Source organism: Varanus komodoensis, unplaced genomic scaffold (genome assembly GCF_004798865.1).
Source record: "Varanus komodoensis strain SLA01 unplaced genomic scaffold, ASM479886v1 scaffold5, whole genome shotgun sequence".
In the NCBI taxonomy this organism is placed as follows: Eukaryota; Metazoa; Chordata; class Lepidosauria; order Squamata; family Varanidae; genus Varanus; species Varanus komodoensis.
The window spans coordinates 52,904,894-52,924,244 of NW_025336087.1; the positions used below are offsets into that span (position 1 = coordinate 52,904,894).

Sequence of the window (19,351 nt, forward strand, 5' to 3'; positions counted from 1 at the left end):
TTGGGATTTTCATTCTTGTGACATTATAAGGAGGTTGTTCAAGAATTTAACTTTCCTGTTAAAGCCTTCTGTATCCAAGAAGCTTCCTGCTGGTACAATCCAGTTCCGCTTGCTCTCAGTCCATGCAACAAAGCACTCTTTGCCTCCACCTTGCCTGGCATCTTCAGCCCCTCCCTGGCCCCCTGCCTTTTCTTCCTATCCAAGGCCAAGTTGTGACCTCAGCAAGGCAACCACAGCAGTTTTTTCCATCCTTGGATGAACTTGGGGATTGGGGGCTTTGAATAATTTTATGGATCTCCAAGGCAATGTTGGGAGACCATAGGATTGTGTCCTGCAATCCTTAAGAAAATGTTGATATCCATTTGCTTGTGCTCATTGTCTCAGTAGAAGAAATGCCACTGAAATAACTGGACATGTCTTCCGTTTTTGTTTTGTTCTTTCTTACCAGTTTTTCCACACTGAATGATGTGTCAATACATTGCTTCAGGCTGCAGTTCTGTGCACACTTACTTAGGAGGAAAACCCATTGTATAACTTACTTCTGAATAGACATGCATAGTATTGAACTATAAGGCTACAGTGCCATGTCTGCTTTCCAGGGAGTACATTCCATTGAATTCAGCAGGCATGTTTGCCATAGAAGAAATTGCAGTCCATGAAACTCAAAACAGTTTTAGTGTATATTATTATTATTATTATTGCACTGTATTTATATCCTTTTTGCTTTTGGAAAAAGGAACCCAAGGCAGTTTACATAGTTCCATTTTATCTCAACAATAGCTCTGTGAGGACAGTTACACTTAAAGTGAGTGACTAGCCCAAAGTCTTTCTTTCACAGAATTATTATTATTGTTGTTATATATTACATTGACACCCTGCATCTTCTCAGAAGGAACTCAAGGCAGTTTAGAAGGTTCTCTTCACCATTTTATCCTCAGAAAAACCCTATGAAATAGGTAAGAATGAGCATCATTGACTGTCCTAATGTCACTCACTGAGCTTAATGGCCAAGAGAGGATGATAACTTTGGTCTCCCAAGTCCCAGTTCAAAACTCTACTACTACTAACTCAGTCTACTAAAGTAATGTTAATATTTCAGTAAGAAATAACTCTTTCCCTCCCCACCAACACAGAAGGTACACAGTCTATAAAGTTACATAGTTATTAGAATATGGGATTCCCCCCGAACTGGAAATTATACCATTTTCAAATAATGGCTGATTCACATAACCCAGCATGGATATCTAACCATGGTTGGGATTTGTGTCATCCAAACTCAAGCCTTTTTCTGACAACCCATGACTTATTGGGAGGTTGTTTATTCCCACAATGGGTTGTCAGGTCTTCTGAACCCAGGAGATTGATTTAATTGTGGCTGTCCAATATGTGTAGTCTTGCAAAGTTCCTTTTTCATCTGTCAGAGGGAGCCACAACTGGCTACAGAACCACTTGGCAAGAGCAGTAAATAAGCCCATGCTTCTTGCTATTTGTAGTGTCTTCAGTGTCTACCCTTCCACTGATGCTTAAGTAGCACCTTGGAAGTACCACCATTTGTCCCCTGGCTTAGAAACAGGAGGATCATATTGTCTTCTACTTTTGCTGTGTGTTCTTCTTTGGCTCTGCACCCCCATTTTCAGTATTTTGGATGCTTCCAAATTGTGCTACCAGATCTCTCCTTTCTCTTAACATTATTTCTCACCCAGTCTTTTGTAACTCAGGTTAAATACACTCTTGTCTTCTGAATGTACTTCATTTCACAGCTCCATTTGGCAGCTGAAGCAGACAGGGAAATTGACTAGGCAAGACTACACATATTGGACAGCCATATATGTGCAGTCATCATCAAAATCTAACAGCACAGTTTTGAAGCAGCGATTTTTAAAAAATCCATTTTATGAAAACAGCAAGTGGAGCAGGGAGAGGGAGATGCGAGATGGGTTTTGCTTTGGATACATGCTAGAGCCAGCTAGAGGACTGAATGTAATGAGGGGGAAAACAAGCCAATCCATGGCAAGCCAAATTTTATATCAGGCACGCCATAGGTTGTTTTGCAATTCACCCACTGTGACTTACTTGCAGGGTATCTTATTGTGATTGGGGAAGTCACCCAATGGTTGTCTTTTCCTCATAGGGCAAGAAAAATCAAAGGGAAATAAGGAAACTGCAGTTTGAATAGGTACCCTGTTTGGATTATTTTCTGTAAAAATAATAGATCATCCCTGTGTTGCTCAATACTAGTAGACCATAAAGTTATCTTTCTTTGAACCTAGCACAGAAGTGATCTTTTGTGGTTTGCTAGAGAATTGTGTGGGGATGATTTCCTCAGCCACTTTGCCCACATTGCTCATGCAAAATTTACACCAACAATGACTTCACTTCAGCAGTGTCCCTGCCATTACCCATGTTCTTCAAAAGTGCAACATTTTCCCACCCAGAGGCAGAATTGGCCATGGCCACCTTTTGCCCAGAGCATAGGGACTATGCTCTATTCCTGTTTTAAGTCTTTAAGAAACATTACAGCAAATTGTTGAGGTGCCAGTAGGCCAGCCTCAAGGTAGATGAAACTTTGATACGAGTATTCGTATCACCATCAGAATTCTCTGTCTGAGCCTGACAAGATTCCTGTTTCTAAATATTTGAACATGCAAGCCTGAAATGTGACTGGCTGTCTCAGGACTGTTCCCATCACTGCTGGTGGGGAGGGGTGTGTGTATACTTTTAATTTAAATTATCTCTTTTGAGGTTTGTAGGAGAAAAGAAAATATTTATCTTTTAGCTTATTGATATCAGCAGGCAGGCTAGCTAGTCTCAGAGGATGGAAGGTTTATTGGTTAAGAGACGCAGGCACCCAGTTTGTGATAAAGAATTCTTTGCATTTTTCCTCAGTAAATTGCTTGTAGGATATTGCTTAGAACTTAACCCTTTCAGAGCTGCATCTCGGTCAATCAGTTTTAAACTGCTGTCTGTTATTAAATAGTTAATAGTTTATCTTGCTTTGCATGATTTCGTATGTGTACCTGTACACATGGATGCGCATACACACACACAAACACACACATTTTGTAGTAAATGCAGAGATGAAACTGAAAACTGTATAAAACATTTTTGGGAACTGTTCAGAAATTTAAGGCTTCAGTCAAGATTTTTGCCTTCCCCATTAAGTTCTTCCTATATGTCACCCTTGACAAAGTTTATACCAGTCTCTTGCAGAAGTAGTTATCCTCCCTTTGGCTTTTCTACATTTTGTTGTGTTATAACCATCAACTGAAATGGATTTAATTAGCATTGTTACTACAAACTGGCACTTGCTGGCTGCATAAGTGTTCACCTCCTTTGCTATGACTTACTTAAAGAGGCACTAGGGCAACCCACTGCCTCTAGTGTATAAGTAATTGAATGGCGTTCATCGCATGCAATTTCAGTGCTACCTGATCTCAGATTAAATACACCTGTTTCTAGAAGGCCCCAGAGTTTGTTAAAGAACATATCTAAACAAATCCAAAAAACAGCTTCATGAAGACCAAGGTGCTTGCAAAGTTGTGCAGAAACCCAATTCGTTTATTTTAAACATCCCAAACTATGATCATCCCCTGAAGCACTGTTAAATACATTACTAGAAAATAGAAGATGGCTGAACTGCAACTTTGCCTAGAGAAGGCTATAAACAAGTAACAGTGACCAGATAGGAAGGGTATTAGTTAGAGAAGCAATCAGAGGCCAATGGTCACTCTGAAGGAGTTGGAGCTATCCACAGCTGAGATAGGAGAAATCATCCACGGGGCAAGCATCACTCGGATGTGCCACAAAACTGGGCTTTATGTAGGAGTGGTGAGAAGAAGGCCATTGATGAAATCAACCCATATCAAAACCCATCTGGAGTTTGTGAAAAGGCATGGGAAAAGTTCTCTGGTCTGATGAGACCAATTGAACTTTAAGCCTACCATCAAAATGACATGTGTGGAGCAAAGCCAACAGTGCTTATTGACCCCAGAAGATTCCAGTGGTGAAACAGGATGGTGCTGGCCTCGTATTCATGTTCCTCCTCAGCAGGAACTGTAAAACTGGTCAGAATGGATGGTGTCAAATACATGGCAATTCTAGAAGAAAACCAGTTTCATTCTGCAAGGGATCTTCCAACAGGATAATAACCCTGAGCACATAAGTCAGAGTAACTCTGGAGTGGTTTAAACACTAGAGCCTGAAGCCTTGGAACAGCCCAGTCAAAACCTGTACCTCGATTTGATTGAGAATGGGTGGCAAGACTTGAAAACTGCTGTTCAGCAACACTCCCCATCCAACCTGGCAGAGCTTGAGCATTTTTGCCAGAAAAAGTAGGTACACGTTGCAAGATTGAGATGTGCAAAGCTGTTAGAAATTTACCCAAGAAGACTTGCAACTGTAATTGCCGCCAAAAGGGCTTCTACCAAAGATTGACTTGGGTGAATACTTCTGCAATGAACAAGTGCCAGGCGGTGGTTGTTTTGTTAACTCCTGTAAAGGACCGGATAAAATTGCTTTAAATAAATAAATACATAAATTCCACAATAAAAATATCTTACATCTTCCCAATGCTGAGTGTCTTGTATACCTCAAGGGGTAACAAAGCCAATTAGATCAATTTCCGCTCCAGGTTTTATTGTGACAATACATAGAAAAGTCAATGCAGGTGCATACTTTTGCACAGCACTACGTATTTGAAGAACCAAATATGTGCACTACATATTTGAAGAACCAAAAGAGGGAGATACAGGGGATCAGTTCTCTTGTTGCTTTTTGTGATGTTTTGCCATGCCTCTTCACATGGCTGGGATGCACAGTCATAGATCCAGGACACATCATAGCACACTGGAGTAGACCTCCTTAGAATTTCCTGATATTAGACTGTTAATTTCCACAGACCAGTTGCTGTTTTTATACAGTATTGTTCCACTTGGTAAAAAAATCCACTTGGGAACATGGAGGGAAGGGGAGTTTCAGATTAATAGTGTGCAGGTGTTCCATCGGGCACAAAACAGGACAGGGCTCTTGCACCTTTGATCATTATGCAGGGGGAAATTTCTGAGGAAAATTTTAGCTTTCCATGAAGAAAAGTCCTATTCTGTGCAACTATTACAAGCTCAGGAGTCCTCTGCTTCTTTTGAATAATGTCACACCAGTAGGCATCTATTGCTACCTTCACATTGACAGTGCACTATTGTGGTTGTCCTTCTCACACTCCTCTGGCATATAGAGGACATTAACATGGCCGCCCAAAGTAGGCCTCATACATGTGTTTGTGCTTTTGAAGACTTGGAATAACTTCGAAAGTAAGCAGCTTTGGGGAAGAGTTCAGTATTGCTGGAATTTCCTAACTAGACTTTCCAGGTGAAGTGTGGATTAATTTTTTATAATATTTATAATATAATATTTTAATATTTATTTACAAATATTAAAAAGTGCTTTTTAAAAACCTGCAGTTATCTGCATAAATTCTTCCCGTTCAAAAATAATGGGTGCCATATGTAATACTTAAGATCCTGTTTCTATGTTTTTACATATATAAATTTGCTTGAAGGAAGCAATAAGACCTTGTTTATATAAAGTTCTGCAACAATCAATATTTGTAAACTGTAAGTATTACAGATAGTGGCATCTTTTTTCTATCTCTTTTAAAAGTCATGTTTGGAGTAAGAATAAATACTCCAAAATATTATCAAATGACTTGAAAGCAGAGAACAATGTTATTTTAGCAACAAAGCTGGAATTTACATATAACCTTTCTATCCTCCTAGGCACAGTCTGTAATCTGGTTATTTCAAATAGTCCTACTGCAGTAAATCCAGTATCTGCAGGACATCTGAGCTTAGTCTTTTTTAAACTACAGTGGAAGTTTAAACAGTGGTAGTCTGAAACTGTGATGGTGGTAGCTTAGTTTAGGAGTTTTGGTTATTGATTGTTTGATACTCTTTGCTGTGAATAAACAAACAAACTAAAGAACATTAAATCCAGTATTTTGGACACTATTTTATTTCTCTGATGTATATAAACTTGCTTATCTTTTAAAGTAACAGCAGGCAGCAGAAATAACTGCAACTTTCAAAGTTGGCAAGAATGCATTATAGTAATATAATAGTTTTATTAAATCAGTTGCAAATCAAATTAATATTTAGTTTAAATTAAATGCAGTACATAATAACAAAATATGTTCTAAAATGTGATTGTGTTTGTCTCTGTCAATGTGGTAAACCAAATATATTTGTATACCCCCAGTTTCTTTAAACAACTCTGTTCTGTAAAGTGGGGTTAGAGTTCATCTGGATATCCCAAGTTCTAGTCCAGCACTCTTACTGCTACACCAAACTGGTCTCGGCCCTGCTTATGAATGCCTTGATTCAGTACCAGTTTGACTGGTGCATCAGACTCTCTCTCTCTCCCAGAAAACCATGTTCTTGCCAGAGGAATCCATATTCTTCAAACATGCAGGTTAGCTTAGTGGAGTGTGTTGGATGTAGGGTTGCTTCTGCAACTGTTTCAGAATACAGTGAGCAGTTGTTTGATGAAACCCAACCTGTCAAAATTCAAAGTGCTCACATTAAGTTAAAAAGTCCTAAAAGGCATGAGATCAAGGTATCTGATCAGGTCTGAGTTTGTTTTTGTTTGTTTGTTTGTTTGAACAAACCCCCATGGTGAGCTTGTCAACTGAAGTTCTGATTGTGGGCATCTCTAGCCCTCAGAAGATAGGTGGTGGATGGCCACTAGATGCTGAGATTTCTCTGGTGAAGCCATGATTTTAGAATATGCACCACAGAAATAGTCACCTGACACCTACTCTGCTATCTTTTAGGTGCCAGAATAACAACTTAATTGGATTTATATTTATTTAGGAGCAAGCTGCATTGGGTTCAGTGAAGCCTACTTTCTGATAAGTATATTTAGGTTTGCAGCCTAAATCATTTTTCCTCCTGCAAGCTTTTGATAGGGTTACTACAGATGAGATTTTTTTCCCTAAATCAGCTGTTCATTTTGCTTCTTTATGGGTTTCTTTTGATCTTAGTTCTGTTTAACATTTGTTTTTATTTTATCCTTGTGTAGTTATATCATTTGTATATAAGCCACCTTGAAGACCAACAGTCAAAAAAATTCAGAAAAAATATCTTTGAGATGCGTCAAAGTTTATGCAGCTTTTAAGGTGCAACATTGAGTTTGGCAGCAAAATCTGCACTGCAGGTCCACTGTTTGCACATAGAGCTGGAGAACTTGGACATCAAGGAGCAGTTCTTTTGCTAGAAATTAGGATACTTAAATATGACACCAGCTTATCTGTGTATTCAGGATTATTTCAGCAACTGAGAGGGTGCATGGATCCTTCACAAACTCATGCCGCCAGTGCTCCATCAGCAGACTGTAACACCAGTTATAAATCCCCAGATGCCTCTTACTGTGCAGAACTGAATTCTGTTTATGGGTTTGATCAGGAAAACTTTCCTACTGAATTCATCCAATTAATTACATATTGCTTTATATTTCTTCAATATACATGCTGTCTTACAACATAACAAAACTTAGTCTGCTCTAGATTATGTTGCAAAACATGTGAGAAATGTGTGTGGTCTAACATTACAGATGTATTTTTAGGCTTAGCTGGTAAGATAGAAAACAGAATATCTGCTGGATAGTCCTCAACTGATTTGAGATTTTTGTTTAATTTTGTTTGGCCTGCAGAAATGTGTCTTCTGTCGACAAAGAATTAAGAAAATATCTGGTGCCTGCATACAATGTTCTTATGGACGGTGTCCAGCTTCTTTCCATGTTACATGTGCGCATGCTGCAGGGGTGCTGATGGAACCAGATGACTGGCCTTACGTTGTCTATATTACATGTTTCAGGCACAAAATCAGTCAGAATGTGGTAAGGATTAACATCTCTTCTCTGGCTAATTGCTCCTCTCCCAGCAAAACCATCACTTCAAGATGCCTACCCAACACCTGTGGGGTTTTTTTTTTTTAATATGACATTTTCTTCATCTCTCTGCAAACTATTCACTTGACTGTGACTTTGTTTTCAGCTTTCCTACCCTTCTTAGAACTCAGTAGTCAGGTCAACCATTGACTAGCCTTTGTGAGTCTTCGCCATTGCCATCTCAGCGATGAAGTGGCAATGGAAGGAGTTTGGAGAGAAAAGCTGCTAGGTAGATGAGGAAGTGGGCAAAGAAACATGAGCTCTGCAGCCAAGGACAACGGGATGCTGCCCCTTTCTTTCCAAACAATACAAAGGTGGGGGCCAGAGCAGTGGATTTCATACTGGTTGTAGAGGAAGAGAAGTAACCTGGAGGAGGAATGACTTCCTGCTGAGCAAGCAGAAGGTGGAGGATCGGGGTAGGGTCATATCTGGTTTTGTGCTTTTCTGACTGGGGAGGAAGAAACTTCACTTCCTATTGAGGAAGCCGAGAAAGTTGCCTGATCTGTTCTTCTCCCTCTTCCACCTTCAATTTCCTCTGCAACTGGAATGGAATGTACTTGCAGTGACAACTTCTGCTTTGAACAATGCTTCATAGTAGGTTAAGGAAAGGTTAGGCCACGGAGGAGAGGCTAGATCCAAATGCACTTTAAAGGACCACACGTACACCTTCCATATCCCTCTTCCTCAAAATCCCTGTGTATGTTCATCACCAGGTCCTGAACTGCCAGCCTCTTAATAGAACTTTACAAATCATATTATCTAATCTCAATTAAAAGCTCTACTAAATATTTAAAAAATGTTTGCATTGAGAAACATCTCTGTCAACAGCTGATTTTCAGCTATAGCAGCTACAGCAGAGAAGATCTTTCCATGAATCTCCATAAACGTTGTTTCTTCCATATGAGGCAATCTAAACAAGGCTTCTAGTCTTGAAGGCTGATATGCTTGGAAGCATTCCTTAGGTATGCAGTATACGGTGGGTTAACATAATGAGAGCAGCGTGGTATAACTATAATGTAACTTTGTTTGTTTAATCCTTTCTTTTAAGAAAACCAAAGCCTTTGAAAAAGCTATCACAGCTGGGCAAACAGTCATCGCAAAACACAAGAATACACGATACTATAGCTGCAGAGTAACAGAAGTTACGTCTCAAGTTTTCTATGAAGTCATGTTTGATGATGGTTCCTTCAGCCGAGACACTTTCCCTGAAGACATTGTAGTAAGTATTTATCTTAAAAAACTGATTTTTAAATTTGTGGAGAGTTAAATAAGTAAAATTGAACTATTTCTTCTGACCTTTCAACAGGGATAATTAACTTAATATTCTATTCATGTTTGTTATTCCTTGCTGCAGAGAATTATTATTTTCTCAGGGGCTTCCCAACCTTGTTTGTTCTAATTAGTATCCACCATTTCACCAAATGAATCAAAACTAATCTTCCAAAGTCTTTTAATTAAATAAGAAATATGTTTTTAATAAAAGATATTAGAGTGGGAATTCCACATATTGTAATATGTCTCTGAGAGATAATATAACAACATTTCTTGATGAACTGAAAATATGTCTGTGTTCAAATATGTAACAGGCAGAATAGTTCACATGAATCTAGTATGAAGATGTGTTTACATCTTTTGATGTTGTGTCTGTAAGATTCCATTATCTAACGATACTAAATCAGAGGGGAAAAGTTGGCAATGTTTGCAGCATTTCATAATATGCACTTCAGTGCCTGTTTCTCTTAAGCCAGCGTTTTATTAAGAAAGTGAATCTGCAGTCCCTGCTCTTATCTGGAGCAGTATACTTACTTTTTTCTAAATTCTGGGCATGATTCTGCCTTTCCTTGTACTTTACAGAACCTCTATGCTTTCTGATTTTATGGCTGGTCCCTTTGCACTTTTCTAATCCTGAGAGTGCTGAATCCTAGGCCAGTGTTGGGCCTCCTGTCAAAATTCTTCAGGCTCCATTACATCAGTCAGACATCGCCAGGTTATGATGGCAATACTTTCTTCAGGCTTTCTGACTTTTTGTCCCTCATGCTTAGCAAAATAAAAAGGTTGCAAAGATGTCTTTCAGATATTTAAAAATACAAAAAGGGAGTTGAAAGAATGGATCCAGGACTGGAAAGGTGTTAACCAGTGTAAATCAGCTACTGAACTCTGGAACAAGTACAGAGTACATCATTTGGGCAGTTATTTTTCTGAAGGAATTCTATGTTGAATTGTTGACTGGTTGAACTACTATATCGACACAGAACTTTTGTACTTTGTGATATGTATGACTGACAAGTCATTTTAAATCTCATACCTCATTTGACAGTTTATGCTAAGCCGCCAGTTTATGACAGTTTAAGGTGGATTTGTATAAGCCAAATTTTTCCAGATAGTTTCTTTTTATTTTTAAATTTGACTTTCCTATGAAGTCCTCACTAGCCAGTATATTAGCCTTGCCTCTCTTACAAACCATTTGCATTTTTTACTAATTTCTGTCCCTATGATCTATCTTTGTGATGTCTCTTCTATCACATAGCAACTTTCTGAGAAAATTGACCTTTTGGTAGAAGTTTGTACCTCTTCTTGTATAAGAGGCCAGTGACATACAGTTGCAAGGAGGAATACACTGTCATTGGCACAGCTTTTAAAATGGCCAGGTCAACATTTGTATTGTGATTCTAGTTTCAAATAGCTGTACAATTTTCATAGGATGCCAATGGAAGCCCTGAATTCTCTGCAGTGTTGCAAGATCACAAAGAAGAGGGAAATGTGGCATTAGCCTATGGCTGTGGTTTCCAGCCTGGGTTGGTATGCTGCCAGCCTGCAATATTAAAAATGAGTCTATAAAAGTGTACCCTCTTTCTCCTTTTGCTGTCTGAAAGTCACCCTTCAAACATTATTAGCAAAGATTATCCTATTTTCCCTGCTAAGTCCTTACTTACAAAAGGTCTAATGCCTTTCTAGGCATAAAACACTTGAAGTGGGACATTTTCAAAGCAGTGTGTGAAGGATTTAGCCATTTACCTCTCACTGGTGATAAATGAAACCACGCAGCTAAATTCCTGCTATGACCCTTTGAAAAGATACCCCTTTGTTTGGGATATTATAAAAAGGCTTATTAATGATGGAGGATGCCTTGATTAAGGAACATCAAAATATTGCACGTATGGGACTATATTCCTTACTAGAAACTCTTTTGTTTGCACCTACATTAAAGCTTCAGCTGTGGGAGAAAGGAGAAACTGCTTACCACCCAAGTGGGGTGGTTTGATTTGGAGCTAAGAAGAAATGTAATCAGGCCTGGATATGCCTCAGTGCTTCTCAGATAGTAGAGGAACAACATATAATTGTTTGAAGGAAACACCAAAGAACTTTCAGATTCCTTAGAGAAATCTTTGTGTGTTTTCATTAGATAATATACCTGTAGCATCAGTAACTGGGAGGGTTTTTTTTTCAACTGCCTTCCTAATCCGTGCAATGTGCATATCAGGTGTTAGTGCCACTGGGAGGACTTATTCATCAAATTTTGTGCAAAGGCGATGTTGCTGCCTATTGAAGAAGCTATTTCTCTAATCTGTTTCCCCTGTTCGGCTAGCTCACAAAGATAGGAAAAGCTTTCTGCTTTTGCTTTATGTGTTCAAGCCACTGCACAATTTCAGTTGAGCTCACAGTTGGATGTATGTGAGACAAACCACCATTTCATGTTTGTACATATTTTGATGTGATTGCAAGGGGAAAGAAGAGTTTTAGGGAAATTGCAGCCAAAATGTTTATGTACCTTGGTTGTAAGCACACACACACCACAAAAGACTTTGTTTCTGATTCCAGTATGCATGTTGATGTTTATATTAACATTTGCTAAATACAGTGGTTCAGTTTAGTTAAGAAGACAAATGGGACTGAAAACAATGGGACTGATCCATCTCCATGCAGGAGTGAGGAACTTCTTTGAACCCAAGGCACTGTTTTTAGGGTACTAGCTATTATCTCATATCTGTGTTTTCAAGCAGTGATACCACAGGCTTAACTCTACTAGACATTCATAAGATAAACACATTCAGAATTATGTTCCCCCTTTTCTGCAGGATTAACATGTTGAGATAATATGACTCAAAAGATAATCCTATATAAACCTTACTTTTAACACATACTGGCCTGTAAGTTAATGAGATAAATTTGAGATGTAGAAGCACATTGATTTTTGTCTCATGTACCGCTAACTAGTTAAAAAATTTAATTTCCCTAATTTTGTAGGCATTGGGAGATTGTAGGTCAGGCATTGCCCAGATTTTTAATAGGTTAAATGAGGGAGTGGTAGACACCACAAATTAAAGGGGCTGGTACCATTCAGCTTTTCATAAGCAATTACAAATTACTGGCTGCAGGTTTTTGAGAGCCCTTGGGGAAGACAGTCTCTTTGGGTTGCCTTCTCCATTTTAGGCCCCCTTTCTCCTTCCCCTTTCTCCTTATTTTCTCCAACTCTTCTGCTCTACCCCAACTCTTCTGCACTCTACCCCAGCACATCCTGCTTGCTTCCCAAGAAGAGAGCTGGTGAGTAAGGGGAGAGCAGATGTTGCTTCTCTATTTTTCACTGACTCTGAGCTACAGAAAAAGAGCAGGGGAGCAGACAAGTAGTAACTGTAAGGAAGAGCAGTGACATCATAAGCCAGAGGTTTTGGTAGAGAGCCCTCTACAGAGCCAGGGGCTTGACAGAAGCCCAACCATATCAACTTTCACTGCCAGAACTGGTACAACACATGGAGAAGAGTGGATTGCCTCTCTCTTCTGCTTCCCTCTTTCATGTGTCTGTAAGGAATCACTTTTTTATTTTTGGTCTTTTCCTTGAGTTGTGTTTTATTGGACAGCTTTGTTTAAGCTACAAATATGCTCTGCCAGCATTGGCAGGGACATTGCTGTAGCTGCCAGTGCATGAGGAACATCGTTCTGCTGATTTGGCTGCTCCCATTCCCCCCTAGGGGCTGCTTGGTCAGGGAATGGGGTGTATTCTGGTCAGTCTCCTCAGGAAGGAGCTGAGAACACACCCTGACCTTGCTGTGTAAACTGCCACTGTTCTTGGCAGTCACAGGATGAGCTGCACTGTGGCCAGTCTCTCCAGGAAGCATCTGACCATAATGCACCTTCTCTCCACCTGGCACGGCCATCACACCCATCAGGGACAGGATGGGCCATGTTCTGCAGGACCTCCACAGGGTTGCAGTTCTGCCAATGCCAACAGAGCAGGCTTGTAAGCCTTGTCTCCTGGTGGCAGCAAGAGCTTAAGATGGTGCACAGCACTGGGGCCAGCTGCTGCCAATTCTAGCAGGGGGAGGTTGCCAAATGATCCTTCCCTGTTGGATCAGGCTGCTGGAATAGGGTGGAGCTGGGAGGAGTTGTGTGGTGCACAGCCTGTGGCAGTCCAGCACAGTCCAGCACAGTCTGACAATTGGCACCACAGCCTGAAATGGCAGGCACTGAGAGCAGGGAAGAGTCAGCTGGGGCAGCAAGCCAGCTGCAGCAGTCTCCTCTTCCCTGCCAGCCTGTGTTCTGTCATCCGCTCCCTCCACAGGAGTCCAGTGACAGTCTGTGTCCCCCACTCCCAGAGCCCTTTGGAATGAGTGGCAGGCATTTCTGACACTCTTGCCAAGCAGCTCTGCAGGTTTGGAGCTTCACCTGGGCTTGTCATGTCATTTCGGCTCAAGAATTCGGTAAAACCCTACCCCAAGTCACAACATGTTGGGGTGGCTTTGTAGTTGCAAAGAAACCACCCCACAGAGTTGGGGTGCCAGGTTCAGATCACATGCTCAGCAGCTGTGGCTACAAAGCCATGGTGTGGCTTAGTGCGCTGTGTGAACACAGTCATTGTCAAATGTGTTTAGAACTGGTGTCTAAAGTCATCAGAGAGTTGCTGTTAAAAGGAAAAAAGTGCCATTCAGTTTATAAAACACTAATGCTGACATGTACCCCACAGTCTTTGGTGTTGTACTTTCAGGACTCCCATGGGACTTATTCCCTTGCTTGTGTGTAGTTTCCAAAACATCCAACATATTTCTGTCCAGTGATAGACTTCTGTGGAATAATAGCCCTGTTTAGTTAAACACAGCCTACGGGCTGCAGCAGCCTAAAACAATAATAAAAGATACATTACTACATGAATCAAATCTGCCAGTCTAAGTAAATGTGACACAGCTACAAATTATTTTTATTTATTTATTTTGGTCTATCAGCCTTTCCCAAAATGAACGTTTCCTCATGTGAAAGAATGTAAACATGAATAGAAATATAAGAAAATTCCCCACCCTTAAAAAAAAGCTAGCATTGATACACAAAGTCCCTAATGGAATTATGCTGACACTAATGTAACTACATCCTTTCAGTAGAGGACCCGAGAGAGCCTTCAGTGAGATGAGAATGGTGACGATTAAGCCCCATCACTCAGTGCTTTAAATTCATCACCAGCCATGAGAAAAGGAAGAGAGCCATTTAGAAATGTGACAGTAAAAGTACATCACACAGAAATTTTCTAAAGACTACTACTGCTTTTCCAAATACACCTAAATTTCACAAAACATCAAAATTGCTATCTTTGACTCCCCTTGTAATGGAACTGGGCACTTTTTGTGATCATGCGTTTGAGCAAAAATGTCAATATAATAACATGACAATTTGATACGCTGTTTAAAAATGGATGTTTTCCCACCTCATGGATAACTTTCACACAGCTTTCCAGAACTGCACATGTATACTAGCATCTTGGGTTTTTTTTCACTAAAATGTATTTGAATATATACTTTATAACTGTTATTCACAAGTTGTATGCCAGGACTAACTGGAATACCATGTAAGAAAAGCTAGTGTGCTATGAGGAATAAATAACATAAAGTCTTCTTTGAACCTATTTGACTCTAGCAGAGCTATGGCTGCCCTGACTTGCACAAAAATAAAACTTCATCCAATGTAAAAGTGAAACATTCCTCAAATTCTAATGTAGAAAGAAAGAATACTTCATCTATTAGAAGAATGGAAATACATATTACAACCACATTATTAGGATATCTTAAACCTAAATAAATTATACATGCTCTATTACATCCTTCCCCAGCCTGGTACCCTCCAAATGTTTTGGACTACATCTCCTAGATTTCCTGATCATACTGGCAACGGCTGATGGAAGGGCACCAGGTTGGAGAAGGGTGCTCTGTTTGATGCTACAGGCAACATATTACTTGAGGAATTTTTTGTTTATTTGCTCTCAAAATGGCTTTTGGCAGCAAGACTTCTTGGTGCTATGCCAACAAATATTAAGAAAGGTTAACTCAGTGATTTGAATTCACAGATCAGATAGTGCTACCATGGATGATCAGCCATGGTGGGTTGTTGCAGCATCTGAAACAGCTATGGTTCCAGCAGGGTAGCTTGCTTTTCTTAAAACAACCCACCTTGGGAACCTATGACTTGCTTCAGTGTGCTTTGTACTCATGGTAATTTGTTCTGTCATCCAAGCCTGTATTGTTGAAAAGAGCCACAGAGTTGCATGGCAAGATAGGCTAAAAACATTCTACTCCTTGCTTACATTCTGAAATTCTGCCTAGCAACAGACTGCATTGTTGTTGTTTCTGTCTTTGCTTAACATTCTCCTCTTCTACTCCAATGAAGTTTTGCCACTTCACTTTTCAGTGCCAACCTTCCTCCCTTGGCTGTGTGTAATCTACACAACTACCTTAAGCCTGTAGTCCTGCAACGTTTAGTCTTTGTCTTTGCTGCATTAAGGTCTCTGAAAGGCTCCTGGAGAAGAAACCTCTGATTTTTTAACTGAATAAGTATAGGCAGTATAATCCATTAAAATTATTTAGTTTCATAAAGAATACTTTATTTTGTTTGTGCATAGACCTGTAGCAGGGGTAACCCCCTACCCAGTTCTTCCTAATAAGTGGAATCCATGTCTATCTCCCCACTGGCTTTTCTGTATATGGGTACCCATGGTCCCCATTTTTCCCCTGGGCAAGGAACCATTCAACCCAGAAGTGGTGTGGCAGTTGCTCCAGACACAGTCAGACCAACTCTGCCTGCTTTAATGCATCTTTTCACCACACCCCACAATGGACCCCACAGAGGAGGTCGAAGTCAAGTCCGTTCCCCTACAGTTCTTACCCATTCCACATCCCTTGACATAAGCAACACAAAGTGGCCTTGTGAGCCATCTAGGGTTCTAGCAGTGTTGAGAAGGAGCCCAACAGAGAGTTTCAGTGCATTTCTGGTCTGAGACTGAACTTGGTACATTCAGATCTCTCATTCAGTCCTTGATGACCACCAGGCCTAACAATCCTTTCCCTTGGTTTTAAGAGCAGATGCAAGTAGGAGGCTTCATGTTCCTTCTCACATTGCAAGCAAAAGCCTCATAGCCTGAAGGTTTTAAGGAAATCATAACGTACAACAAGCGCTCTGGGCTCATGCTGTGCACTATGCCGTTCTGCGACAAGTTGGCAAATATCCTGGTTGGTCAGAATGGCATGACTAGGGATGTGGAGGACTCCCTATTGGACCTGAGAATCTATTATTATTATTATTAGAACATTTCTATGCCGCCCCTTGCCGAAGCCTCGGGGCGGCTTACAACACAATAAAATACAATACAATACAAAAATAACAATATAAAATTAAGATTAATAATATAAAATAAATAAAAATATATAAACGATATAAAAGGAGTTATAAAAGAAAAGTTATAAAAGAAAAGGAAAGAAAAGAAAAGAAGTCGCCCTGGCCAGATGAATAAGTGAATATTGTTAACAATTAAAATGACGTTTAAATAAAAAGGTCTTCACCTGGCGCCGAAAAACAAATAACGACGGTGCCAGGCGGACCTCTCTGGGGAGCACATTCCATAGATTGGGCACCACTGCAGAAAAAGCCCTCCTCCGAGTACCTACCCTCCTAATTTCTTTCACGGAGGGTTCCTGGAGAAGGGCCTCTCCCACAGATCTCAAGGGGCGGTCGGGCATATATGGATGTAAGCGCTCCTTCAGGTAACCAGGTCCCAAGCCGTTTAGGGCTTTATAGGTCATAACCAACACCTTGAATTGGGCCCGGACTTCAATGGGAAGCCAGTGAAGCTGTCGGAGGACTGGAGTCATGTGAACATAACGCCCCGTCCCCGTCAGCAACCTGGCAGCTCTGTTTTGAACCAACTGAAGTATCCGGACCGTCTTCAAGGGAAGCCCCATGTAAAGCGCGTTACAGAAGTCAAGGCGGGAAGTCACCAGCGTGTGTGTCACCGTCGCCAGGCAGTCGTACTCCAGGTAGTGGCGCAGCTGATTAATCAGCCAAAGCTGAAGGAAAGCGCTCCTCGCCACTGCTGTCACCTGAGCTTCCAATGAAAGCTCCGGGTCGAGGAGTACTCCTAAGCTGCGGACCTTGTCCCTAAGAGGGAGTGCAACCCCATTCAGGGTCAGGTCAAATCCACCCTCTCCGAAGCCCGATCCGCCAACCAACAGGACCTCCATCTTGTCTGGATTGAGCTTCAGTTTATTGGCTCTCATCCAACCCATAACCTCGGCCAAGCACCGGTTCAGCACAGCCACTGCCTCACCTGGATTAGTGGAAAATGAGAGGTAGAGCTGGGTATCATCAGCGTACTGATGATTCCGTAGCCCACACCTCCTGATGATCTCTCCCAGCGGCTTCATATAGATGTTAAACAGCAAAGGGGACAAAATGGAGCCCTGTGGTACTCCATGGCATAGCTGCCATGGCGCAGAGCCATAGTCCCCCAGCACTACCTTCTGGAATCGGCCATTGAGATAGGAGCGGAACCACTGCAAAGCAGTGCCTCCGACTCCCAGTCCCGCTAGCCTATCCAGAAGGATACCATGGTCGATGGTATCTAAAGCCGCTGAGAGGTCCAGAAGAACCAACAGGGACACACTCCCCCGTCCTTCTCCATGAACATGTCATCGTACAGGGCGACCAAGGCAGATTCAGTACCGTACCCGGGTCTGAAGCCGGACGAAATGGGTCCAGATAATCAGTTTCATCCAAGAGTGCTTGGAGTTGTCCCGCCACCACCCGCTGTAACACCTTGCCCAGAAATGGGATGTTGGCCACTGGTCTATAGTTAGTGGCCATCTCTGGATCCAGTGACGCTTTCTTCAGGACCAGATGGACTACCGCCTCCTTTAAAGGGGCAGGCACCTGACCCTCCCTCAGAGAAGTGTTAACCACTTCCAAGATCCAGGTCCCAATCCCGTGCTTGGAATTATTTAATAACCAAGATGGGCAAGGGTCCAATAGGCAAGTGGTGGGACGTACTCATCCAAGCACCTTGTCCACATCATCGGGCCGCAATAACTGAAATTCATCCAATAATTCTGGACCAAACGGCCGCATTGGCGTCTCCCCAGAAACCTCTGATTCATTAGTGGAGTCCAGCTCGTGATGAATCTGAGCGATTTACTCCCTGAAATGCCTGGCAAAGTCGTCACAGCGGGCCTTTGAGGGTGGAACCGGATCTTCCTTGGGACCCAGGCGAACCAGGCCTTGCACCACTCGAAAAAGCTCCGCCGGACGGCATTGTGAGGAGGCAATGGAATCGGAAAAAAACTTCTTTTTCGCCGCCTTCACCGCCACAGCATAGGCCTGATAGTGGGCTTTCAAGTGTGTTCGGTCAGATTCATCCCTTGATTTCCTCCACCTACGCTCTAGCTGTCTCCCAGCCTGCTTCATCGCTCGCAATTCAGGTGTATACCAAGGGGAAGAGCGGGCTCTGCCCGGTGGGAGAGGATGCTTAGGAGCGATCGTGTCCACAGCCCTGGTCATCTCCCTGTTCCACAGTTCGACCAAAGCCTCGACAGGAGCACCAGTCTTGTCAGCCGGAAACTCCCCCAGGGCCTTCAGGAATCCATCCGGATCCATCTGGCTCCGGGGGCGGACCCACACAATCGGATCCGCACCCTTACAGAGGGAGAGGTCGCTCTCGAGCACAGACCTCACCAGGAAGTGATCTGACCATGACAGGGGAGTCAAACATAAATTTCTCACCTTCAGGTCACCCTCTTCCTGCCCCGTTGAGAAAACCAGGTCCAGCGTGTGTCCACGTTCATGGGTCGGGCCGGAGACATGTTGAGACAGCCCCATGGCCGTCATGGAGGCCATGAAGTCCTGAGCCGCCCTGGTTAGACCAGACTCAGCATGGAGATTGAAGTCCCCCAGGACCAACATCCTGGGAGTCCTCAACACCAGGTCTGAGACGGACTCCGTCAGCTCAGATAGGGAGACTGTTGGGCAGAAGGGTGCATGGTACACCAACAGAATCCCCAATCTGTCTCGTTCGCCCAACACCAAGTAGAGGCACTCCAGCCCTGGCCTCGAAGGGACCAGAAGTCCCGTGAGAGAGATGGAGGCTCGGTAAATCAATGCGACCCCCCCC

General features: G+C 42.0%; 1 protein-coding gene across 5 annotated transcripts in view; it reads left to right on the plus strand.

Annotated features, from left to right (window-relative positions):
• KDM4C (lysine demethylase 4C) overlaps positions 1–19,351 on the plus strand; it is a 243,923-nt gene that overhangs the window by 204,553 nt on the left and 20,019 nt on the right. For all 5 annotated transcript variants that reach the window (XM_044446103.1, XM_044446104.1, XM_044446105.1 and 2 more), the window contains exons 19-20: positions 7,702–7,887; positions 8,987–9,157. In XM_044446103.1, the coding sequence (XP_044302038.1) occupies positions 7,702–7,887; positions 8,987–9,157 (357 nt within the window). The remainder of the gene's footprint in view (positions 1–7,701; positions 7,888–8,986; positions 9,158–19,351) is intronic.